The sequence below is a fragment of the Cucurbita pepo genome, chromosome LG01 (assembly GCF_002806865.2).
Source record: "Cucurbita pepo subsp. pepo cultivar mu-cu-16 chromosome LG01, ASM280686v2, whole genome shotgun sequence".
Lineage (NCBI taxonomy): Eukaryota > Viridiplantae > Streptophyta > Magnoliopsida > Cucurbitales > Cucurbitaceae > Cucurbita > Cucurbita pepo.
The window spans coordinates 20,820,778-20,846,194 of NC_036638.1; the positions used below are offsets into that span (position 1 = coordinate 20,820,778).

Genomic DNA, 25,417 nt, shown 5'->3' on the forward strand with positions numbered 1-25,417 from the left:
CGGTATGTTACCTGGTTTATGTTGGTTATGGAAACTGGACCGAACGGGCTTCCATTTATAAACTACGTCTTAATACGTGGCGTCTTTTGAGGGAGGTTATTCGGAGATTCGGTGCACCTCGGGGTAAGAACCAACGCGAACTCCAGTGACCTGACCATTCCTTGGGACAGTTGTAAGAATTGCAAAATTGTAAATGCAAGTATTTTATCACATCATTGTCTTCTCCCATATCATATCCCTACGTTGTAAAGAAAAATTCCAATAATTTATCGCTAAATCCTGCTCTGCAACATCTCCGCAAATTCTCCTCCTCCGATTCCGATTCCGATTCCTTCCAGTATAGAGAAAGTGCCGGCGCTTGAGCGAAGTGGAGAGAAGATCTGAGATCTGGAACTCGAACAATGAGGTCGGATTCCTTGGTGAATGCTGAATCCTTTCGAGCTTCTCCATTATTCAAGATCGCTATCTTCCTTCTTGCTTCTGTTACCTTCTTTTACTTTGGGAAGCATTGGTCCGATGGGTACCAGCAGCTTGTCTTCTACACCGGCACCCTTCAAGCTTCTTCGGTGTCACTTTCGCCGAACTATAACAAGCACTTCAATATCTCTAATCTGATTCATCAGAATGATACGCACGTGCTTCCCGATAAGACATTGAATCTCGACCCAACTCCACCGCCGTTGCTTCGTACCGACCCTCCTCCTCCGCCGTCCGATTCGGTTCAGAGATTTGGAATTCTGGACGAGAATGGAACAATGTCGGATCAGTTTGAGGTCGGGGATTTGGATCCTGAATATGTGGAGAATTGGGGGAATTCCACTGAGGTTGACCATGGCGAGGGCAGTTCTAGGAACTTCCGGATTAAGAAGTTTGGCCTCTGCCCTCAGAACATGAGTGAGTATATACCTTGTTTGGATAATCAAGAGGCAATTGCAAAGCTCAAGTCAACGGACAAAGGGGAAAAGTTCGAGAGGCATTGCCCAGTTGCCGGTGGAGGTTTCGATTGCTTGATTCCGCCGCCGAAGGGGTATCGAGCCCCAATCCCTTGGCCAAAAAGCAGAGACGAGGTATTGCACGTTTACAATAATAAGTAATTGCTGAAATTGAATGATTTAAGATCACTACAACCGATGAAGATTTATCGTTTAGTTGAATATGTTTGAAGATTTCTTAAATTGGGCATATCATTGGTTTTAGGTCTGGTTCAGCAATGTTCCGCATACTCGTCTAGTTGAGGATAAAGGGGGCCAAAACTGGATTACCAGAGACAAAGATAAGTTTAGGTTTCCTGGAGGTGGTACACAGTTTATACATGGAGCAGATGAATATTTGGATCACATTTCAAAGGTAAACAAGACTGTAATTCTGAAAGTTCAGTATAGGAATCAAGCATTGGGTAACATGGCATCTAATCATTTTTCTTTATATATTGACTAGATGATCCCTGATATTGCGTTTGGTCATCATACTCGCGTTGTCATGGATATTGGATGTGGAGTTGCAAGTTTTGGCGCCTATTTGTTGTCACGGGATGTCGTTACAATGTCCATTGCTCCAAAAGATGTTCATGAGAATCAGATTCAATTTGCTCTTGAACGTGGTGTGCCTGCAATGGTTGCTGCATTTGCAACTCATCGCTTATTATATCCCAGTCAAGCTTTTGACTTAATACATTGTTCACGATGCAGAATCAACTGGACTCGTGATGGTACTTTTTTTTCTCTCATCCGTTATTTGTGTCACATAAGTATGAGCAGGGTAAAGAGCGGAATTTTCTTTGGTAGTCAATTTAAGGAAGACATTTTTCTTTGCCATAACTACTCTAGACATTCATTAGCTTTAATTCATATCAGTCTAGATGAGAAAATGAACACCATTTTATTAATTAATATTCTTTTTTTGGGAACTTAGCACTATGGAGTATGGAGTAAACTCCCGAATACTTGTGAAATGTGAACTTCTTGTGCTTTCCCCTCGGGACCGTAAATCATTGCTGTCAAAAATAATCATAATTGCCTTTTTTTGAATGCTCATTAAAATCTCAGTGAACGTCAAATGGGTTTTCCTGAAATTCATGTTTCCAATGTGGCAGGCATTCTCTAGTTAAACTATTTGCCCAGTTAAGCTTTGATCCATGAAGTATATTTATTTTAGATTTATCTTATGGATGTTGATTTTTCATCTTCAACTTGTCATATGAAGATGGCATTTTGCTGCTTGAGGTTAACCGAATGCTCAGAGCTGGAGGATACTTTGCATGGGCAGCTCAACCAGTTTATAAGCATGAAGAAGTTTTGGAGGAACAGTGGGGAGGTAACCAAAAGTTTTCTTGAGATATCCTGTTGATGATGTGTTTTAGCCTTAGAAGTTTTGTTTGGATGCGCATTTCTAAGTTAGAGCTTTGAAAATTTGCAGTCTACTTTCTTGCGCCTACTATTTGCTTTCTTATTATAACACAAACCTTCTTCTCTTCTCTTGCAAGTTCTTTTTGTTATCTTCTAGTAAGTACTAGAAATTGTTTGTCGCAGGTTTTAAGATGATATGTACAGACATTTAAGATTGCTGTGGAATCTTAACGGATCTGATGTTATCTCTGACCTTCTGTGTGTGGTTTATATGTATGTTCTTTTTTTCTTTTTGGTTGTCAGAGATGCTCAATCTTACCACCCGACTTTGTTGGGAGTTTGTGAAGAAAGATGGATATATAGCAATTTGGCGGAAGCCATTAAATAATACTTGCTATCTTAATCGCGAGGCGGGAACTAAACCACCACTTTGTGACCAAAATGACGACCCAGACAGAGTATGGTATGAATGTTTTCATTTTCCTGTATATTAAGTCTCATTGCTACATAATTTTGTGTAATCTTTGATTACTTCTTTGGAGACAGGAATGAAGATCTTAAGACATGCATCTCTCGTCTTCCAGAAGACGGTTACGGGGCAAATATCACTGTTTGGCCTGCGCGGTTACACACACCACCTGGTAGGCTTCAGACAATACAACACGATGCCTACATTTCCAGAAATGAGCTCTTCAAGGCAGAATCTAAATACTGGAATGAGATAATAGAAAGCTACGTTCGTGCATTTCATTGGAAGACATTTAGACTAAGAAACGTTATGGATATGAAAGCAGGATTTGGAGGGTATGTATGTTGACCACTCTTCCACTGATCTTCCATTTTTTTCATTCTTTCCCTGATATGGATGGTTAAGATCTTGAATTTTAACAGATTTGCTGCGGCTTTGATCGATTTAAAACTAGATTGCTGGGTGTTGAATGTTGTTCCGGTTAGTGGGTTCAACACCTTGCCTGTTATTTATGATCGTGGACTTCTTGGAGTTATGCACGATTGGTAACATACGAAACTTTTCCTCTATTGATTAGGCATTAAGCTTCTGAATGCATGCTTTAAACTACATAGATATAAAAGAAGTGATGAAAATCGATAACAGAGCAAGTAATATTGTAACATGTCAGGTGTGAACCATTTGATACATATCCAAGAACATATGATTTATTGCACGCAGCTGGTTTGTTCTCGGTCGAACGGAAAAGGTACCCCGAATTTATTAGATTTCTCTGTTTGAACTTCTTTAGATAACTTTATTCTACACTACCTCCTTATTCGAAATAATGTATTCCAATGAAGAAAATGAAACGAATTTGAAATCATTGTGATGGCTACCAACTGTTCAGTTGTTGTTGCGTGTGTTTCAGGTGCAATATGTCAACCATAATGCTTGAGATGGATAGAATACTGAGACCGGGTGGACGAGTATACATCCGAGACTCTGTTGCAGTCATAGATGAGCTTCAACATATTGCGAAGGCCATGGGTTGGCGAGTGGATGTGCACGATACGTCAGAAGGCCCTCATGCAAGTTACAAGATCATGATGGCAAATAAGCTCCTCCTAAGTGCATAAAAGGGAAGAAAAAATGTTTTCAGTCCCTACACTACTAACCCCCTATCTAAGGCCAGATTAGCTACCACCATCTTAACAAGCAATAAAAGATGTCTACTTAGAGATCATCTCGAGCGTGAAAACTTCTGGATGCCCTTGGCTTACCAATTCCAACATGTAATCAATCACATAGGTACTCTCTATTATACCTTCATTATAGCTGACGATTTCATAGCTGATATAGTTCAATTTTTCTGTCATATATTTTTGAAACTGGCTTCAAAATGAGAGCCAATTTTGTTGTATTAATATTTTGTGACTCAATTGTGAACAGTTCACTGGTTGATCAACAAACTGAACTTGTATAACTTGGAGTTGGAAGGTGAAGTTTATTTACTATCATCCTCATGATTATACATTTTGATTTCTGTATGTCACAAATCTTCTAACTAGACATAGATTATGTAAATCTAATGTTACTAAACTCATTCATCTGAGTTGGAAACTGAAGTTAATCATATTTAAACTTCTAGACTTCAAGTTAGACAAAATCTTAGACATGTAAAGTTGCGAAGGTAACACTCTCTCTAGTAATTCTTAGATACATGATGAAGTAGTGGGCTTGTTGGTCCCAATGAACGTGACTTCTTTCCATAGCTACTTTACATTGTAGAAAATCTGGAACTCCTTATCGTATGCACAGAGTATTAGAGTCAGGAATTTGGATAATGAAATGGAAATTGTGGAAGAGTAGAGTGTAACCGCCCAAGCCCACCGCTAGTAAATATTGTTTACTTTGGTTCATTATGTATCATTGTTAGTCTCACAGTTTTAAAATGTATCTCTTAAGGAAAGATTTCTACACCCTTATAAGAAATGTTTCGTTCCCCTCTCTAACCGATGTGGGATTTCACATCAAGTTTGTTTGGAAGCCTCCAAGTGGAATAGAGGCACAACAAATGTGCTTTTATGTTCTGGTGACGTGAAACTTCTCTATATATATATGTATGTGTATTTGTCTCTCTTGCAATGCAATTGCAGAGTGGATGCAGATTCGTTGGCAATATAGCGTACTCTGGAGAGGGACACAGTAGAGCTACATATGAGGTAAGTTCCAAACGGTTCTAGATTCCGAGACTGAACATTTAAATCGCATCTTAAATATAAGTTCAATTTGTTGTTAAAATCCTGTTTTAGGGATTGCTTTCCTCATGTAATGAACAAAATATATTGTTAGGTAAATGGATTTTTATTTTATTTTATTTTTTTGGACTATTACAATAAAATTGGATATTCTAATATGAACNGTGGGGCTTGAACGTGGTGGATTATTCACTAAGAATTATTTTGACGTGGGTTAGTCTTAGAAAATGTGTAATAGCTTAATCTCACCGTTAATAGATAGTCTTTTTTGAGATTTTTCTTTCCGACTTACCTCAAAATTGTTAAAAGGGTTAATGTTTTGTTTCCCTCTTCAATGGACTGTGGATCTCCAATCCACCCAAGAGGCATTTTTGCTAACACTTATTCCTCTCTCCACACTTATTCTTCTCTCCAATGAACAGTGAAATCTCACAAAATAGATGAAATAGGGTTAAAACTTCTCTACGGAGTATTAAATATCGTTGAATCTAACGTAAATAAATAATAGTAGAAAGTATGTGGAATCAAAGTAACTTGAAACTGCTTCTTGATTTGAATTGTGGGCTTGTAATGTTATTGTGATTCAATCTCATCAACAGGTCGGTCTATGTCATGCCTCAACCTCATCAATAGGGCGGCGGTCTATGTCATGCCTCAACCTCATCAATAGGGCGGTCTATGTCATGCGTTAACCTCATTCAAACTAGGAGTTATAGTTTGACTAGTCTGATTTAACATATTCTAAGAATAATTAGGAGTTATAGTTTGACTAGTCTGATTTAACCTATTCTAAGAATAATAAAAATAAAAATATATAAGAACTAATTAAAAACAATTTTGAAAAGTCGTTTTCTTAAAATAATTAAATAATTAATATTTGATAGGCCTGCCTAAAATTCGGTTGTCGTAGGACTAGACAATCAACTTGTCTAGCCTACCTTTGTGCAGAAATTTATTAATGTAGAAAATTATTAATGTAGAAATTTATTAATGTAGAAATTTATTTGGTGAATTATATCAGAATTGAAATATCACATATAAATAATTATTTGGAAATCACTTAAATCACTCACCTATCATTGATGTACCAAAGTGTGCCGTGTCTTATCCGTTGGCACTCTTCAACACGTGGCTTTTCGTAATTGGTTGTAGGGGATATTTTAAAAATATTTTCTTCAACACGTGGCTTTTCGTAATTGGTTGTAGGGGATATTTTAAAAATATTTAATTAATATGGTTTAAAATTTAGCTTTAATCTATATAGGTTTCAAAATTTATGTATAATTTTGTGGCATACAGAAAATAATAATAACGTTTATTATAAATAATTAACCACCGGTCATTTTATAATAATAGAATGCAATAAATAAAGGAAGAAAGAATAGAATCTACAAAAATAAAATAAAAAATAAAAATCATAAAGGAGGGGCATAATAGGAAAGACGTAGGAAAATTTAAACATTTTGTATTTGGAAAGGAAGGGGAAGGGTAAAAAACGTGGATAAGAATAAAAGAACAGCCCAAAAAGACTATCCACCGAGAAGGGACGAAGAAATTACGGAAAAGTCCTTTGTGGCCCACTGTTTATGGGAAAGGATAGCTTTTGTGAATATCCCGTCACTATACACGTATACAAGGACCATAAAGGCTCTGACAGTGGGTGGGGCCCACCTATGCTAACTGAAATGACAATAAAGGACCCTTCAATTAATTAAATGTCTTTTTTCTTTTATTTTGAAGCTTAGCTAATTTCTTTTCTTTCTGTTAATCAAATTAATTTAATTTCCATCTCAATTAATAATAATAATAATCATCATCATAATCGATATTCGAATTTCCAAAAAAACATTTGGCTTGCAAATGATCCAATGATTGAAATTAAAAAAAAAATGAAAAACATGTGAATAAATAAAAATATTATTCAATTACCTTTTGAGACTTGTGTTCCAAATTTAACTAAATAAACAATTTTTTTAAGATTTACAAAATTATATATATAATTATTTTTTTTTATGATGGGACCGATATGAGTTGGCATATCCTTCTAGGTTCTTTCGTCTCCTCGGTGCAATGACCTTTGTTGGTGTTGTAGCCTTTGTCTTTGTCTCACGTTCATTACCATATACCACTCTCACGTCTCTTGGTTCATATGAAACAAACGAGTTCTTTCTTAATTTCAAAATTCATTATAGTTTCTTCTTTGATTTGAATCTAAAGAGAAGATTCAAATTATAATTTGAAATCTAGATTTGACTTTTAATGGTTTCAACATTCTCCTATATCTCCTACGGGACGGAATGATTGAACAAGGCGCCAAACAAAGGAGGCTAGCCTATTAATTGTTCTAATCAAACCAAGCTACTTCAACCTCAGGATTAGGCCTAAAAGCAAACAAGTCCAAGTTTGAGAAGATACATCAAATGCCAAGAATCCGACAAGCTCCAACAAATAGTCAATATTTGTATTTCTTTGAACGTGGTCCCTTTTTGTAGAATCCCCTGTTCTTTCTTTTTAGCATGTTTTGTCTTTACTGACCTCCATTGTAAAAGAACTCTTAAGAAAGAAGTCATTAGCATAAAATTACTCCAAACAAAACATGTTTAACCATTAAGAGTTATTCACCTTATTGGTATAAGCAGTGACTTTCAATCCTTTTAAGTGAGCGCCATATTGGTGTTGCATCCTTCCTTTTCTGGAGAATAAATAAATAAATAAATAAATAAAAGAAAGGATGAAAAGGAATTTGTTGAATAGAAAAATAGTATTTGTTTTGGTAAGAAAGGAAGGCATTTAAAAATCCACACCACTTAATATTAATAATAAAAAGGAAGAAAAAGGTAACGACTTTGGCGTCCCCTCCTTTTCCAAACACCATTCCCTTCCTCACTCAAAAACCATTTGTCTCTCTGCTTCTTCTACTTCTTCTCCTCCTCCGATTCAACATGCACACCTTTCAAGCCGCTTCCAAATCGATTCAACCTCTAATCAACACCTTCAAAAAATTCTTTGTATTTCCCCTAAATCTCTCCAATTTTTTGCTTCTCTTAGCCAGAGCCGCCCTTCTCCTCTGTCTCATCGCCTCCATGTTACTCGCCATCCACTCCGCCTTCATCTCTGACCCCCGCCGCTTCATCCTTCCTCGCCGCACCCGAACCGCTGTCTCTGAACCGGACGCCCACATCTCAGACGCCGCCACCAACATATCCCACATCGTATTCGGAATCGGCGCCTCGGTTCAAACGTGGGAAGATCGCAGTCTCTACACTCATCTCTGGTGGGATCCGAATCGGAATCGTGGGTTCGCTTGGCTCGATAGGGAACCGAGAAAAACCCAACTCGTTCCGCATCGGGTGTCGGGGCAGTGCTCCGGGCCGGATTACTCGTGTAAGTCGGCGGCGGTTCGAATGGCTCGAATTGTAGTGGAGGGTTTTAAATTGGGGTTAAAAAACGTGAGGTGGTTCGTGATGGGAGATGATGATACGGTGTTTTTCACTGAGAATTTAGTTTCGGTTTTAGCGAAATATGATCACAATCAGATGTATTACATTGGCGGAAACTCCGAGAGCGTGGAGCAAGACGAGATGCACTCGTATGAAATGGCGTTCGGCGGCGGCGGATTTGCGATCAGTTACCCACTCGCCGCCCAATTGGTGAACGTGATGGACGGGTGTCTTCAACGCTACCATTTTTTCTACGGCTCTGATCAAAGGGTTTGGGCCTGTATATGCGAGCTCGGTGTGCCACTCACCAGGGAACGAGGCTTCCACCAGGTTAATTCTTTTCTCGATAACTATAATAATGACGTGGCGGATTACAATTGGTCCAAATAATGTAAAATATTGGGATCTATCGTCTTTTTGACACGTGTCATGATTGAGGGATTGTTAGGCACGCCTATGTGGAAAAAGAGAAAAGAGACCGGTCAAGTCGGTCACCATGTCTGCGTCTCCTAAACTGTCATTCATATTCAAACGCCAAGAATTAATGAATGTACATACAAAAGCCGGTGGATGAACAGATTTTGAAATTAGGGTTTAGGGTTTAAGATATTAAAATAAAAATTAGAATATTCCATTTCCAGGGTGGAATACTTATTGGGAATGCTGGCTAATAAATAAATATTGTTAAAAATGTCAACTGTGGATAAGGTCAATGGAAGTTCCTATTTTGCTGATCAAATCTTAAACCCTAAAGTTCCTATTTTTATATACATTGCCATTGACTTGTTTTGCTGATGGCTTTGAAATTCTGGTCAAATTTGTACAGTTTGATATAAGAGGTCAACCTTATGGGATTTTGGCAGCGCATCCAGTGGCGCCACTTGTATCTCTGCATCACCTAGACAGCGTGGAGCCATTGTTTCCTAACAAAACAAGGATTGATTCATTGAAATTACTAATGGAAGCATACCGGGTCGACTCGAGTCGAATTATTCAGCAAAGTGTGTGTTATGATCGGAGGAGGAAATGGTCTGTCTCCATTGCTTGGGGCTATACTGTTCAGATATATCCTTTCTTGGTGACAGCCACGGATTTGGAGATTCCATTTCAGACGTTTAAGACATGGAGGAGCTGGAGCAATGGACCCTTCAGCTTCAATGCACGACCTGTGAGTGCTGACCCGTGCTGGCGACCGGTGGTTTATTTTTTGAAGGGAGTTCAAGAAGTGGACACGAGGGGTACGAAAACCAGTTACAAAAGGTTCGTGGCCAAGGACGAGAAAGTATGTGATAGGCAGGATTACGGTCGGGTCATGGCAGTGAAGGAAGTTACTGTCTCCTCAATGAAGATGGACACTCAGCTATGGATGAAGGTCATCTCTCTTCGTCTAACACAATTGTTATAACATTGTCATTTCAGCATGTCATTGAGTTTTCTATTTGTTTGGATGAACAGGCACCACAACGACAGTGTTGCGAGATTATGGATCGGGGAAGCGATGACAATATGTGGATTAGGATTAGAAAATGCAGTAAGGGTGAAACAATTACCACGTAGATTCTCATTTTCGGGAGTATGTTTATCTAATTTGAATTGAGTTTTAGGCCACATAATAACGATGGCGGATTGCCCCATTGTAAATGTAACAGTTCTAATATGAATACATACAGGAAATATATCAGAATATTTAACAGAGACTGCTAAATCCATGTTCTTATATACATCAGCTGAGTGGGTAAGGCAAAATCAGCTGAATTATTGAAATGAACACTAAAAAAGAGGAATGTGATAGCCAATCGTTAGACTATGTGCGTTTAGTGGGTTAGGTAAAAACTATGAACTGGGGAATGATGAAATTCCTACTGGTTTCTAGATATGGTTCTAAAGCAACTGGATGTTGAATTCAATAGCAATGACATTCAATTTGTTCTGATTCTTCGAATGTGTTGCTTTTCATAAGCTTTATGATATGGACAAGCCGCGAAAACAGGGTATGAGTTGATATTAACAGAAGAATGACAAAACTGAACTCATTGGATTAGATACTCACATAGTTATTAAATTCATTACATTTTAAAGTAAATCTTTATGATTCTTTGTACCTTAGTAGCTCGCCATATTATTCGACTCTCAGTTGCAGAGCAAGGTCTCCCGGGTTGCATTTCCAGTCGTTGGATTCACCCTGTCAACAGAAAGGACTGGGTTCATTAGTTTATTTACCAGTAAAAACCACTTTCATGGAAGTTTAAGGATCCAAAATGTTACTTTCATGTAACATTTGAAGTTAAAGTGACTAAATTGTTACTTTCATCAAAGTTGAAGGATCTGAAATATTTACTTTAATCTTTATTGAACCATTTTCAGTCGACCCAAAAAAACAGAGGAAAGTATTGTTTACCCATCTGCAACTTTGCAAAGGTACTCCCGCTGATCCTCTCGCAAAGGCACGTCTGTGAAGTCTGACATCATGAGATGAATTAACCATCAGTATTTTCCTGATAGAGATATTCGTCCTTGCTTATCTACCTAAGATTACTCCCTTTTTTAACTAATGTGAGAGCTTGTTTGCACTCCTAACACGAGTAACTAAATGTAACGGTTCAAGTCCATCGCTAAAAAATATTGTCCACTTTGGCCCATTACATATTGTCGTTAGCCTCATGGTTTGAAAACGCGTCTTCTAAGGAGAGGTTTCCAAACCCTTATAATACATGCTTCGTTCTCCTCTCCAACACAATGTAGGATCTCACAATCCACCCCCTTTATAGCTTGGTGTCTTTCTAGTAGACGCATTTAAAATCGTGTCTAAGATCTCGCAAAGGCACGTTTGGGATTGTGAGATCCCACACTGGTTGGAAAGGGAAATGAAGCATTTATTATAAGGATGTGGAAACCTCTCCCTAATAGACGCATGCATTTTAAAACCGTGAGATAAACGACAATACGGACCAAAACGGACAATTTTTGCCAACGAATGACTTGGGTTGTTACACTAAACCTATAAGTTTAGAATTTCAAATTTGATAAAAATAGTGGGGTTGGAGTAACAACCTATATTAATGTATTTTATTAGCTAAGACAATTTTGGAGAGAGGATGATCCCCCTTCAAATACTAAAAGCTACATAAATGTTAGCTTTACATACATACCAGCTCCATTTATTATTGATCCACGAAAAGAAGTGTTTCCTGTAGCAAGCGCTCCCTCTAAGTTGGCATTGCTTAAATTTGCCTGCCGAAAGCAGAAAAAGAAACCATCGAGGTTAAAGACTATAATTTCATTGGCTTCTAAGATCAAAGCACGACATGAACCAAAACTTGAATGGAAAATCTCAGATAGAAACTGCAGATTTCAATGCATCACATAACCTACTTTGTGCATAGAATGAGATTGAAATCAACTAAAGATGATACTGTTAACAGGAATAAACATACATCACCTTGGTAACATTGGCCAAAGAGAAGTCTGCTCCTCGGAGATCAGCATCAGAAAGATCCGCTCCTAACAATCAGGCAAAGAAAGAAACAATTGAACTCAGCTTTAATGGGAATTTGTTCTATTACTTATGAACACTGAAATAACGAACCTGTTAAATCAGCATCGAAGAAGCTAGCACCTAATAACTTTGCACCTTTAAAATTAGCTTGCCGTAATATAGACTGGTGAGAAAAGAAGCGTAAAGCTATTTCAGAAACACAACATGAGGAAAAATTGAATTTGTTTGAAAAGGGAGAAACCGTTTTGAAATCTTGCTTGATCAAGGTCTTCCCACTGAAATCTTTCCCAGTGAGATCCTGACCTCTAGTGACCCCAGCACCGTAAGGACCTCCGCCCTAATTACGAAATCGAATCCGTTCACCCAAAATCAGTGAATGATCAGATTGAAGCGGCTTCAAATACAGAGATATAACAACAGACATTCACTCGAAACAATCAGAACAAGAAAGATATATACGCTTAACAATTTAACCTTAAAAGCTAGCGCAGGATCAGCGAGGAACAAGGAGGCGGAAATCAAAGCGAGGAAGCTGGCTTTAGAGGCGGATTCTCCAACGGAAAGAACAAAATTCCGAGTAGCTTCCACTTGGTGCTTCATTACCTTCATTTTTTTGGTCGAAATCATAGCATTTCAGTACAAAATGAGAGAAGCAGAGAAGAAATTGAGAGGTGAAATTTACCTGAGGATTGGAAAGGGCGGAAATGGAGGGAGGAAGAGGAAGGTGAGGTCTGGAAGGGATTCTGCAAGTGGAAGAACATAATGAGGCGTTGAGCAGAGCCATTTCCAAAGCTGCAGTTCTTCCCAGAATTCTTTTCTTTTCTTTTCTTTTCTTCTTTGCTTTCCTTTTCGAATTGGATAATGTGGCCGTGCTCGGATCTTTCTTGTGCTCCCTTCTCCACTAATATTTTGCCACGTGGTGCAAGCATGATGCTCAGCGCCAACTAAACCAAATCAAAATATTTAGATACTTTCACTCAAGATCGTTTTGAACGTCTCTTTTCATAATGCTACTGATTTATGTTGAAAATCATGGCTAATTTTTCAGAGTATCCTTAGTGAGGGATCTAGGGATATCGATCGGCTCTTTTGAATATTCATCTTGCACATATATTCTTTAACGGGTTTCTTCGAACTAATTTACGTAAACTTTGCGATAACAAATTAAAGACACAACACCTAGGACTAGAATTTCATTTGGCTTGAACCAAAGCCCAAAATCATTGGATGGGGGCAATGTTTCATCCAGCATGGCTCATCCCTGCGGATGAGCTTGTTGCCCTTGATCAAGGTCCATGTTCGAATCTTTCATTTTTTTTAGGACACTCACAACCTACACGCTTGAGTCTTTCGATTATGCTGTTGTTAAAGCTATTGATATTATGAATTAGAGATTTCTAGTCGTGTACCCAACTTGAATTGGGTGGGAAATTCTTTCCATTAGCTAAACAGAGATGAGGAGGGATTATACTCTCGATCTTCATCCCCACCCTAGACCCGACCAGATTTCAAAAAAAAAAAAAAAAAAAAAAAAAAAAAAAAAAAAAAAAAAAAAAAAAAAAANAGAGAGAACAGGCTAGGCGACAATGGAATCGAAGACACTAGCTCCCTGCCCATAAACCTTAATATTAATATTATTATTATTATCTGCAAAATCTTTAATGTTTCTCCAGAAGCTCTGTCACTCACTTGAGCTTTGAAGCTTCCAAGCAGCAAGAACAGAGGCTCCCCCCCCTTCTCCCTTTTGCTCTAAAACAGAGTTCTTTTTCGAAGTCCAAGGATATGGCGAGTAGATGGTGGAGTGGAATTGGAATTGAAGATCAGCATGGAGCTAAAATCCACAGGCGCCGTCGAGGTCGCCCACCGGGCTCAAGAAACAAGCCAAGCCCACCCATTCTCATAACCAACCACGCTCCCAACGCCTTCCAAACCCACGTATTCCAAATCACCCCAGCCACCGACATAGCACATTCCATTTCCACCTTCGCTCACCGCCGCCACTGCGGACTCTCCATTCTCAGCGGCTCCGGCCTCGTCGCCAACGTCACTCTCCGCCAACCCGCTGCCCCTGGCGGCGTCATCACTCACCATGAACGCTTCGAGATCTTGTCACTCTCTGGCGCTTTCCTTCCCGCACCGTCCCCCCAGTGGGCTACTAGCTTGACCGTCTGTCTAGCCGGTGGCCATGGACGGGTCGTCGGCGGCCTGGTTTCCGGTCCCCTCATCGCCGACGGCCCTGTGATAGTAATTGCAGCTTCGTTTACGAACGCTATATATGAAAGATTACAGATTGACGAAGAGGAAGAGAATGGAAACAAGGAAATGGAAATGGAAGATCATAGTAATGGAAAAAATTCAATGGGAGAATCATCAGGAGGAGCTTCTTTGGCAGTTCATAATTTGATTTCAAATACCCAAATTTCTCAAGATGTGTTTTGGGCTCAACTTCCTCCATCGTATTAATGGTATATGATCATAATTTTGGATTTGTGGAGGTTTGTTTCCCACTCCACAAACAACCCATTTTACAGTTTTTTCAATCTTCCGCTCATAAATTATCATTTCTTGATTCTCTTACGCAATCGGTTTTGTCTCTTCGTCCATCTAAGAAACTTGTTTTAAACTTGCAAGATAACGAGCAAAACAGATAATATCTACTAATAATGTGTTTGAACTATTACTATATAGCTCACGCTTACTTATCATAAACATAATAATTCAAACGTTTACCGAGAGACTAACCATGCATTTTTAATAACCAAAGCAATTTGCAGAAATCTAAATTTTGAGGTGATTACTATTATGTTGATTTTAGTGGATAACCAAAAAACACATAACGTATCCTCAAAACGACACAGTTCCAGTCCATCTCCCAGATGACACGTGTTGTCCCAGCAACCAAGATTGTATGGTCGTTAACAACTTGAAAACCCTATCCACTGCCACTACCATTGCCCACACCGAACTTTGAACTCTCCAAAGTTCTATCATTTTTACTGCAAAAATATCGTCTTCCTCTTCCATTTGCTTCAATTTGAAACTCTTAAACACTCCAAACTTCTCTCCTTCAACTCGGTTTCTTTCTTTCATTCCTTTCTCTCGAATCCGATGGCCACCGCTCTCTCCACTGCCGGAGCTGTCAACAGAATTCCGGTAACTGACATCTTTTCAGCCATTAATGTTTAGAATTGAAAATTTCTAGCTCGAATAAGAGTTTGTAATGATCACAAGATGTGAAATTAGAGGGGGTGAAGAATGGTTAATTGGGTAGTGAAAGTGAAAGTGAAAGCGTGGGATTTGTTTATTGCAGGTGAGTTTAAATGGCGCCATCTCCGGAGCTTCAGTTCAGAGCTCTGCATTCTTAGGCAGCAGCTTGAAGAAAGTGAACTCAAGATACCCCAATTCAAAGGTCTCTTGGGGAAGCAGCTTGAAGGTAGTAGCTGTTGCAGAAGAAATTGATGAAAAGAAGCAAACTGATAAGGATAGATGGAAGGGGCTTGCCTATGATATCTCTGATGATCAGCAAGATATCACCAGAGGAAAGGGACTGGTTGACTCACTCTTCCAAGCTCCTACTGGAGCAGGAACTCATGACCCTGTTCTTAGTTCTTATGAATATTTGAGTGCTGGACTTCGTCAGTAAGTTCAATAAAAATCCTACATATTCTTTTGTGTGTGTGTGAGCGCGTGTTCATCTATGATTCATAATGAAGGATCTGATAGTTTTGACAATGATATTATAGGTACAATTTAGACAACAATGTGGATGGCTTTTACATTGCTCCTTCCTTTATGGACAAACTAGTTGTTCATATCTCTAAGAACTTCATGAAACTTCCCAATATCAAGGTTCACCACAAAACTGGTTTACTGTTCATTAGTTTCATTCCTGGGTTTGGCTATTTCTTTTACCAATTACTCGATCGGATCGTTCTGCCTTAGGTTCCTCTGATTTTGGGTGTTTGGGGAGGCAAAGGTCAAGGAAAATCCTTCCAATGTGAACTTGTTTTGGCCAAGATGGGAATCAAGTGAGTTGCAATCCTCTCCATCCTCTTGGCTTTAGCCATTTCAGATGATTTCAAACTGCTTCATGTTAATGTTTTGTTTCATTGTTTCAGCCCCATTATGATGAGTGCAGGGGAATTGGAGAGTGGAAATGCAGGGGAACCTGCAAAACTGATTCGACAGAGATATCGTGAAGCAGCAGACATTATCAAGAAAGGGAAAATGTGTGTTCTCTTTATCAACGATCTCGACGCAGGAGCTGGTCGTCTTGGTGGCACTACTCAATACACTGTGAACAACCAGATGGTTAACGCTACCCTCATGAACATAGCTGATAATCCAACCAATGTTCAGCTCCCTGGTATGTACAACAAAGAGGACAACCCTCGTGTTCCCATCATTGTCACGGGTAACGACTTCTCAACACTGTATGCTCCTCTCATCCGTGATGGTCGTATGGAAAAATTCTACTGGGCACCTACTCGGGAGGATCGAATTGGTGTCTGCACAGGAATCTTTAGGAGTGACAATGTTCCTAAAGAAGACATTGTCAAGCTTGTTGATACCTTCCCTGGCCAATCCATAGGTAAGTTCCGAGTGTAAACCATGAATGAAATACATAAGTACTATGATTCATTTCCCTTCTATATTCTAACCTGATAAACTAAACCATGATCATACAGATTTCTTTGGTGCCCTGAGGGCAAGAGTATATGACGATGAAGTGAGGAAGTGGGCTGCTTCAGTCGGAGTTGAAAATATTTCTAAGAGGCTCGTTAACTCAAAGGAAGGACCACCGACGTTCGAGCAGCCAAAGATGACCTTAGAGAAGCTTCTCGAGTATGGGAACATGCTCGTTCAGGAGCAAGAAAATGTGAAGAGAGTCCAATTGGCTGACAAGTACTTGAGCGAGGCTGCTCTTGGTGATGCCAATGAAGACTCTATAAAAAGTGGAGCATTCTACGGTTAGCTCTCTCTTGACCCTCTATAGATTGTTAGAATTGTACAAAACATAAGCAGCTTGTCCTTAGCTGCTGGTTCTGTTTGTTGCAGGCAAAGCCGCTCAGCAGGTGAATTTTCCTGTCCCTGAAGGCTGCACAGACCCTAATGCAGAGAACTTCGACCCAACTGCTAGGAGTGATAATGGAAGTTGCAATTATGAATTATAAGCAATCACGAAGGGATGTGCACAGAATTTTCCGCACAGAAAGCTCAACCAAGATTTCATTAAATTTATTTGAAGGGTGTCTCCTTCCATGGTTTGCATATACAGCTTTAATTTGAACAATCTAAATCATAAGTCGGCCTAAACGCGTTGTAATCTACAAAGCTACTTGACTTCCTCAATTCTAAGATACAGTGGACTAGTGACCTACTCTACTACTGAGACATACAACATTCAATCTGCTCTTGAGGAGCTCGATTACATAATACCATCGCATCATTCCGCCATGCATGATAATTAGACACAAGTAAGATCATCCATTAACAGAATCGGTGCGACTTACTTGAAGGCATTAGTAGCTTCGTGCTATGAAATATTGTCGTCTTCACTCTCCCTCTGCCTTTTAAAAACCTCCAAGTCATCAAACCCTGTACATTTGAGAGAATTTCAGTATGGATTGTAGTCTCATTGTGGTAATCGAACCATAATGAATTAATCACCTGCTACCAAGTCATCGCAGTCATTGTGCAGGGGTAAAAGCCTAGTGGAACCGGAGGGAGGGTTGTCAAGAACTGTCCATTCCAGATTCCCATAATCCTCTGCACATAAATCCCTTCTCCAAACCCAGTCATCAACAATACCGAGCCCATCGAAGGAAAGGGGGTCAACTTGATACTGTTCATTGGCTTTAGCAGCCCTGCCAATAAATTCATTGGGAAAAAAAAAAATTCAGCAATGCCCCTAAATTTCAAACAGGGAGACTCATTGTGTAATAAATGTTTCAACTGACTTACATTTGTTTGAGTTGCAAGTTGAAGCGCACAAATACAAGGTCACTAAGACGTTGGTGTTCGATGTGATTCCTGGTATCATGTAACTTATCAAAAAGGATTTGATTTTGCTTTAACCCCACTGAGGAGCAGGTTTGACTAAGAATTCGAATGGCCAAGCGAGATAAACATGGGCAGCTTGATGCATATGTTGACCACCACTCAGCTACAAGAAACATAAACAGATGAAAAGATCATTCAACCAATAGCCAGAAAGAAGATAAACATGAAGAAAAAGGGTCGCTCTTGATATGCATGGAAGATAACTACGCAACAGATGTGCTCCAGTTTATCCGAAGTCGTGCAGAATGAAATTTAATGGTCAGTATGATAGAAAATATCTCCTAAAAATCATTGTGCTAAACATATGTACTTCCCAAGTCCTTAGCATGCCAGTTATACGAATAATCCTAGAACGCGTAATCAGCCATGTATCTGGTTCCAAGCGTTTTTCAGAAATGCAAGTCATAAACAAGCTGGTGAAGTGCAAATTGTGCAATGGTGCATAATGGAAGCTGAGGAATAGCAATAGATTAGATACTAACCTGGAAGCAGCGTCTCTCTCGCTCTAATAGCCATCTTTCTTCCCAAATCTCCAACAGCATTCTTGTATGAGTTTATTTCTTTTATTATTTTATCTTGAATTTTTGTATCAGAAACCAGTCTTTCTATGCAATCGAACATGCCTGATACGATTTCACCATGCATTTCACCTCCTTCAATGCTATAAAAGAACTTGGGGTTCAAGTAGAATCCAGCAGCATGAAGAGGATGATGCCACTGTTGTCCCCATCTCTGATCTATAATGTTCCAGTAGACCATGTAACGCTCTCTGTCAACAAGTTCTGTCTTAATTGCTAGCTTAGCATTATACATTGCTGCATAAACGTATCCCATCGCAGGTCGCTTCCCACTACCCACTATTCTCAAAACTCTCAACAGAGGGTTTGTCAAACGAATAATTGAATTGCATGAGGACCAAAATGATTCACTGCTGATTAAATCCAACATTTCCAATCCCCCTGGTCTCTTTGAATATGGACTGTCCATCCACTCTTGAGAAGTAACCATGGTCTGCAAACATCGTTTCAGTTCAACCATCCGATTCAACGTGGCAAAGTTCGTGGCCGATCTTGTGGCGCAAGGTTCTAAGATATCGTTACCATAGGTATACCGTCTGACCATGTTTAAAACCATACTATTGTTATAGACAAATCTTGTAATCGATCGAGCTTGCTCAATAACAGTATTTACACTCTCAATGTTTCCAAAATCCCCAAGAATCAAATCCACACAACTCGCAGCACATGGAGTCCAATAGAGGGTCGGATACGTATCAGAAAGCTTTCTACCAGCAATAGCATAATTTTCTTCACACCTAGTAATCACCTGCAGTACATGTTTCACCCCTACTTGTTCCACGACTTTTTTGAGTAATTCGTAAAGCAAATCTGGGGAATCCATAATTCCAGATGCATCCACCGATTCCAAAAACACTGTTCCCTCAGGGCAATACACCAAGAAAATCAGCATGGTTCGACCTGCTTCTGTACGCCACTGATCAACCATGACAGAACAACCAGTCTTTCCCCATGTTGCTTTGCATCTGTCAAAATCACTCCTCAGTTCTTCCACTGAATTCTTCAATATCCAACCCCGAATATCATGGTACGAGGGCGGTATGATCCCAGTAGCGGCTGAAACAATTGATTCTATCATTGGCTGGAAATAGGCAGAGTTTACTGCTTCTAGAGATGCCCCAATGTCATACAAAAATCGGCCAACAGCCATATGCACTTGATTATTGACCTTATTAGAATCTAATATACCACCACCATTCGGAATGACAATCATACCTCTTTCCACGCAAGAACTCTTCCCTTTACTACCCCTTTTCCTTCCCAGTTTATTACTTGTTCCTTCCTCATGATTCATTAGCAAAGCTGAACTGGTTTCAAGTGGCTCAGCAACTTCAATCAATTGAAGACTAGAATCCATATCCATATGATTTGAAATTGCATCTACCTCACCAGTCATGGCATTCACATTAGTCATTTCTTCATCAAGCTTCTGTCTCTTCTTCTTCTTCATCGTCACCCCATCCAAACTCTCCTGCATTATAATCTGGACCTCAGGAGGAACACTGTGGCAAGTAGAAGCATTACCCTTGTGACCAGCAAGATGTTCTTTTATTCTATGAATCCCTCCACCTTTAAACAGTTTGTGACAGTACAAACATTTGAGCTGCACTCTATCCCCATTCTTAAACATTTGACAGTGCTTCCATGCTGGGTCGTGTTTTTGCGGCGTGATAGGAACTAGCTGCAAACCGGAACTCATTCCCGCAATCTCAACAGATACCTTCCCAGAAAAAAGGAAGAAAAAAAACACCCACACACACACACAGAGATTGATTAAATTTCCGTAACAAGAAAATATGGAGAAAAAAACGGAATTATTTCCAAAATGAAGCCCTTCAATCTCAGGGTGGCTCATCGATTATTAGAAGCATGAATGTTATAATCGAAAGCCAAACAATCTACGAAATTGAAAAAGTATAAAGATACAGATGGAGATAGAACCTTACTCGGAGTTGAATACTTTGCAAGACAAAGAAGGGTTCGGCTTGATGAAAACAAAAGAAACCGAGTTGGGTTTAGGGTTTGAGTTTTGAGTTTCGTGAGCAGAAAAGCGCTGGTTCTCAGTACCGGATGGGCCGGTTAGGGCAACTACAGCCGGTTAAGTTTACTCGTTTTAGGGTTGGCCAACCGAATGATCCGGTTATTAGCTGTCTGCTTCTTTTCCTCGAACCGGATTTCTTCAAAATGGGCTTCTGGAAAACTAGACCGGACTATATAAATTCTCGTTTTTTTTTTTCTATTACAATTTCATTTTAATATAAAACTTTCTTAAACATAAATTAACGTAAATTTTATTTTTTTTTCTATTTATTTATATAATTTTAATTTGATTTTTTTTTTTTTCTAATTTATCCAATTGAAACGAAGTCTCCAGTTGATCAAAAACCGTTTCAGAAATTACAGTTTCTGAAGCTCGAAATCATGGTGCCTGTAAATTAGGAACCTGTTTTCAAGTTTCTCCTTGTTCAATTACAGAGAACACTTCCAGTTTCCTTCTCAAAATTAATCTAAATCAAATGTCTAATCTCTCCTTGTTCTTCTTCTTGTTCTTCTTGTTCTTCTCTTTTGCAGGTTCATAATTTGTGTTCTTCGTTGGATTTTTAGTCAAAGGAATGTTCTTTCTTTTACTTATGAATGTGGTGTTCTGTTTTACAGATGGGGTTCAGTTGATTATAGTGAACAACTGTAAGGAGAGCATATGGCCGGGTATTTTAGGAAACGCCGGCAACCCACTTCCCAGAGACGGTGGATTTCATCTCTCAACTGGAGAACAGACGGTGGTTGAATTGCCGGAGAGATGGTCCGGCAGAGTTTGGCCAAGACAGGGCTGTTGTTTCGACCCAAAAACCGCTCGAGGTTCCTGCCAGACCGGCGACTGCGCTGGACTCCTCAATTGTAGCGGAATCGGCGGCGTACCGCCGGCGACGGTGGTGGAGATGACGTTGGGGACTTCGAAGTCGTCGATGCATTACTACGATGTGAGTCTGGTGGATGGATTCAATGTTCCGGTGGCGATGGCTCCGATCGGCGGGAAAGTTGGGTGTGGGGTTGCGGCGTGTGCGGCGGATCTGAACCGGTGCTGCCCGTCGGTGCTGGAGGTGAAGAGAGACGGGAAAGTGGTGGGGTGTAAAAGCGCTTGTTTGGCTGCGAAATCGGACATGTATTGCTGCAGAGGGGAATATGCAGATCCCAAAATCTGTAAGCCATCGATTTTTGGGCATTTGTTTAAGGCCATATGCCCCATGGCTTATAGCTATGCTTATGATGAATCTACAGGGCTTAAAATGTGTAAGGCTCCTCGGTATGTCATCACATTTTGCCCTCCTAGTCCTATATGAAATACCCTTTGATTTGAGCTGTCAAACCTCCACTGTTTTAGAACCAATTTGAATTTGTTCCTATGACATTAGGGTCGACTTAAAGGTTCGATACAACTCAAGAAAGGCCGACCCCTCAAGAAAAAGGTCGAAGTCCTGTTTGGCCATCTTGTCGAGGGTATTAGTTGATGGGTTTGTCCGAATTTTAACTAATCCCATGAAAAAATAACCAAATGGGTTTTTATGAACCCCACTGACCTTAAAAGAAGAGAGAAAAGACCGAGAATTAACTTTGGAGTCAATTCTTCAATACTTTGAGGGTCTCGTGAAACTCGAGTTATGAAAAGTAGTAAATGTATTAAAATTCTACGTAATATTGACCCTTAAATCATCGTGTTTAGGTCATAGAATGTGACAAATTATTGATTAAGAATAGTGGGTGATTTGTTGTTTTTCAATCAAACAAAGTAGATAATTAATCTAAAGTCAACATTAATTAAATCAAGCTTGATTCTATTATAGAGTAGTTGAGCTAAATAAAGGTAATCCCATTATTATTGATAAATTAAAAATATCTTAAATTTAATTTTTTTTCGAAAAAATAAATAAATTTTTACCTGTTGATAGTGAAATTTTGATAGGATAATGCATCTTTTCTTTACTCGAATGATAACTCTTTAAGGCTTCCATGAGTCGAGGACATATATGACGTGTGTCTCTTCGAGGAGTTCCATTTAGGCTCCAGCCCAAATTCTTCTCTTCTCCTTTATCTGATGGTCCGATCCTTCTGTGTGTTGGTTTAAATTTTGTTTGTTTTGCATTGGGTTTCTTCCGTTAATTTTCACATCTGGTTTCTCTCGTAACATTAAGACTCGTCTTTCATCTATTGCTTTTATTATATTCTAACTCGTACGAGACATCAGTTCGAAATTAAGTTACACAATCTTGTTTTTAATTTCACTGTCTAAAGACAATATCTGATTCCATGCCTACGAAAGCTATGACCAACAATTCTCTCTCTTTCGACTCGAAACAAAATTTTCAGTTATCACTGATGTATATATATCCCAGTTCCACTCTCAGTTCAAAAAATTAGGGTCGCATTTGACAATTATTTCAATTTTTACGATATATAATCAAAAGAAGATATAAATTCTACGATATATGTCACACGATATTAAATACATAGTTTAAAATTAATATAATAGAAAAGAAAAAAAAAGTTATATTATAATTTACAAACTTTAGTATAATTGGAATATCAAGCCCTTTTGATATTATTATCTCTTATCAATATTTTAGAAAATTGCATAAACAATGGGTTAAACATTAAATTTAGAATATATTTGTGAACAAATAATTAATAAAGAAATTGAATGGCAACAACTAAAGTAATTGTTTACGCAAAAATGAGAGAAAAGATAAAATATTTGAAAGTGAGATTTTGAAACAAAATAAATAATAAAAAAGGTAATATATTAATGGTCATAAATTATTCGATAACATCATATTTAATTTATTTAATTGTATATTCACGATATATATATCTTAATTAGACCAGATTATTTTAATTATTTTTTTTTTTTAAAAAAAGGTAAAATGATATATTAGATATATTCAAATCTAGGAGATTATTTTAATTAATTTAATTTTTTTAAAAGGTAAAATTGGAAGCATTTTTTGTAATTTTATTTTGAATTAAATGTGTGTATAGGAAAACATTCCTTAAATACAAAAATTATAATAAGGTAAATTAATGGACAATATTTTTGCCTACAGCCTACCCCGTAACGCACGTTTTTGTACACAGAACGCACTATTTATGAAACTCTGGAACAGTCCCTTTTTCTCTCAAGAAACGCTCTATTTCCTTCGGATATTTCAATCCGAACCAACAAATCGATCGCATTTCATTCAAAAACACGATCAACCCATATTCTTTCTCGTGGATTAGATTCGATTCCATTGCGAAATCATGAACTTCTTCTTCCACCTTCTGCAACTCCTCGTCTTCTTCCTCTGTTTCAAGCAGAGACTCTGTTTTTCTGCAACTCAGGCGATGGTTTTGCCACTCAAAACAGAGACGGGATTGAATTCACAGCCGTCGAACAAAATCAGTTTCCACCATAATGTCACGTTGACCGTTGAGTTGACTGTCGGATCGCCGCCTCAAGCTGTCACGATGGTGCTGGATACAGGGAGTGAACTCCCATGGCTTAACTGCAAAAAAAAAACCCAAACTTTGACCTCTGTTTTTAACCCACTTTCTTCCTCTTCTTACTCGCGAATCCCCTGCATTTCCCCCATTTGCCAGAAGCAAACCCGAGACTTACCCAACCCGGTTGTATGCGACGAAGAGAAACTATGCGATGTCTTTGTCTCATACGCTGACGGCTCGTCTCTCGAGGGCAATCTTGCATCCGACACGTTTCGAATCGGGTCGTTGAATAAACCCGGAACTTTATTCGGGTGTATGGGTTTGGGTTCGAGTTCGAATCCGCAGGAGGATGCGAAGACCACTGGGCTAATGGGGATGAACCGGGGGTCGCTTTCGTTTGTGACTCAATTGGGTCTGTCCAAATTCTCTTACTGCATATCGGGTCGTGATTCCTCCGGCGTTCTGATTTTAGGCGAAGGTAATCATTCGTGGGTGGGGAATATGGCGTACACGCCGTTGGTTCAAATGTCGACGCCATTGCCGTCGTACGATCGGTTCGCGTACACAGTCAAACTGGAGGGAATTAAAGTGGGGAACAAAATCCTGGCGCTGGAGAAATCAATTCTGGTTCCGGACCACTCCGGCGCCGGGCAGACCATGGTGGATTCCGGGACCCAGTTCACGTTTCTTCTGGGGCCGGTGTACACGGCTTTAAAGAACGAGTTTCTGGTACAAACGAAGGGCGTTTTGGTTCCACTGGGTGATCCGAATTTCGTGTTCCAAGGAGCAATGGACTCGTGCTTCCGAGTACCGGCGAATCAGGGGAAGCTTCCGCCGTTGCCGGCGGTGAGTCTAATGTTGAATGGGGCGGAGATGGTTGTCGGCGGGGAGTTGCTGCTGTACCGAGTGCCGGGAATGGTGAAGGGTGGTGATTGGGTGTATTGCATGACGTTTGGGAACTCGGATTTGTTAGGAATAGCGGCGTTTGTGATTGGGAATCATCATCAACAGAACTTGTGGATGGAATATGATCTGGCGAAATCAAGGCTGGGATTTGTCGAGACCAGGTGTGATTCTGCAGGTCAACGCCTCGGATTGGACCCATAAAATTTTCAATTCAATTTTGGTCAACGCCTCCAAAAATTTTAAACTACATTAAACCCACAATAACCTAAGACTTTGTCTAAATTATGTTTGAAAAATAACATTATAAAAATTAATTTTTGGTTCTCCGTTTTACTATAATTCAACCATGCCCAGAGAAAAATTGGCTTAACTCTTTAATATAATTTAATTTAATTTAATTGCAGA

At 39.2% G+C, this 25,417-nt stretch overlaps 8 protein-coding genes across 13 annotated transcripts; 6 read left to right on the top strand and 2 right to left on the bottom strand.

Annotated features, from left to right (window-relative positions):
- The first annotated feature begins 182 nt into the window (after positions 1-182).
- LOC111810084 (probable methyltransferase PMT11) lies at positions 183-4,348 on the top strand. Its single transcript, XM_023696656.1, has 9 exons — positions 183-1,067; positions 1,198-1,347; positions 1,438-1,708; positions 2,203-2,313; positions 2,649-2,808; positions 2,892-3,149; positions 3,237-3,359; positions 3,485-3,562; positions 3,725-4,348. The coding sequence occupies exons 1-9, from the start codon at positions 402-404 to the stop codon at positions 3,930-3,932; spliced, it is 2,025 nt and encodes a 674-aa protein (XP_023552424.1). The 5' UTR covers positions 183-401; the 3' UTR covers positions 3,933-4,348.
- A 3,543-nt stretch (positions 4,349-7,891) lies between these two features.
- Positions 7,892-10,195, top strand: LOC111810092. Its single transcript, XM_023696668.1, has 3 exons — positions 7,892-8,824; positions 9,321-9,866; positions 9,950-10,195. Exons 1-3 carry the CDS (start codon positions 7,997-7,999, stop codon positions 10,049-10,051), a joined length of 1,476 nt encoding a protein of 491 aa, XP_023552436.1. The 5' UTR covers positions 7,892-7,996; the 3' UTR covers positions 10,052-10,195.
- A 314-nt stretch (positions 10,196-10,509) lies between these two features.
- Positions 10,510-12,860, bottom strand: LOC111810119 (thylakoid lumenal 15 kDa protein 1, chloroplastic). The gene is made up of 8 exons (XM_023696703.1): positions 12,673-12,860; positions 12,465-12,593; positions 12,232-12,327; positions 12,081-12,153; positions 11,934-11,995; positions 11,644-11,725; positions 10,893-10,953; positions 10,510-10,676 (listed from the first exon to the last, which is right to left on the bottom strand). The coding sequence occupies exons 1-8, from the start codon at positions 12,772-12,774 to the stop codon at positions 10,625-10,627; spliced, it is 657 nt and encodes a 218-aa protein (XP_023552471.1). The 5' UTR covers positions 12,775-12,860; the 3' UTR covers positions 10,510-10,624.
- Positions 12,840-20,712, bottom strand: LOC111810055. Of its 6 annotated transcripts, none has more exons than XM_023696615.1 (5): positions 18,536-20,566; positions 17,955-18,156; positions 17,661-17,857; positions 17,504-17,588; positions 12,840-12,934 (listed from the first exon to the last, which is right to left on the bottom strand). In XM_023696615.1, exons 1-4 carry the CDS (start codon positions 20,484-20,486, stop codon positions 17,527-17,529), a joined length of 2,412 nt encoding a protein of 803 aa, XP_023552383.1. In that variant the 5' UTR covers positions 20,487-20,566; the 3' UTR covers positions 12,840-12,934; positions 17,504-17,526. The 6 variants fall into 6 exon arrangements, with proteins under 6 accessions (XP_023552383.1, XP_023552375.1, XP_023552393.1 ...); XM_023696607.1 differs by lacking the exon at positions 12,840-12,934 and adding an exon at positions 14,117-14,226; XM_023696625.1 differs by lacking the exon at positions 12,840-12,934 and adding an exon at positions 20,578-20,712 and having other exon boundaries at positions 17,191-17,588; positions 18,536-20,351.
- LOC111810111 (AT-hook motif nuclear-localized protein 15-like) lies at positions 13,590-14,530 on the top strand. The gene has a single exon (XM_023696690.1). It carries the CDS (start codon positions 13,773-13,775, stop codon positions 14,451-14,453), a length of 681 nt encoding a protein of 226 aa, XP_023552458.1. The 5' UTR covers positions 13,590-13,772; the 3' UTR covers positions 14,454-14,530.
- LOC111810102 (ribulose bisphosphate carboxylase/oxygenase activase, chloroplastic) lies at positions 14,929-17,423 on the top strand. Its single transcript, XM_023696678.1, has 7 exons — positions 14,929-15,143; positions 15,301-15,629; positions 15,734-15,839; positions 15,933-16,018; positions 16,109-16,581; positions 16,679-16,960; positions 17,049-17,423. The coding sequence occupies exons 1-7, from the start codon at positions 15,099-15,101 to the stop codon at positions 17,162-17,164; spliced, it is 1,437 nt and encodes a 478-aa protein (XP_023552446.1). The 5' UTR covers positions 14,929-15,098; the 3' UTR covers positions 17,165-17,423.
- Positions 20,713-20,921: 209 nt separating the features above from the next.
- Positions 20,922-22,037, top strand: LOC111806842 (thaumatin-like protein). Its single transcript, XM_023692341.1, has 2 exons — positions 20,922-21,202; positions 21,287-22,037. The coding sequence occupies exons 1-2, from the start codon at positions 21,148-21,150 to the stop codon at positions 21,967-21,969; spliced, it is 738 nt and encodes a 245-aa protein (XP_023548109.1). The 5' UTR covers positions 20,922-21,147; the 3' UTR covers positions 21,970-22,037.
- Positions 22,038-23,683: 1,646 nt separating this feature from the next.
- Positions 23,684-25,351, top strand: LOC111800792 (aspartic proteinase PCS1-like). Its single transcript, XM_023684648.1, has one exon. It carries the CDS (start codon positions 23,924-23,926, stop codon positions 25,211-25,213), a length of 1,290 nt encoding a protein of 429 aa, XP_023540416.1. The 5' UTR covers positions 23,684-23,923; the 3' UTR covers positions 25,214-25,351.
- Positions 25,352-25,417: the final 66 nt, after the last annotated feature.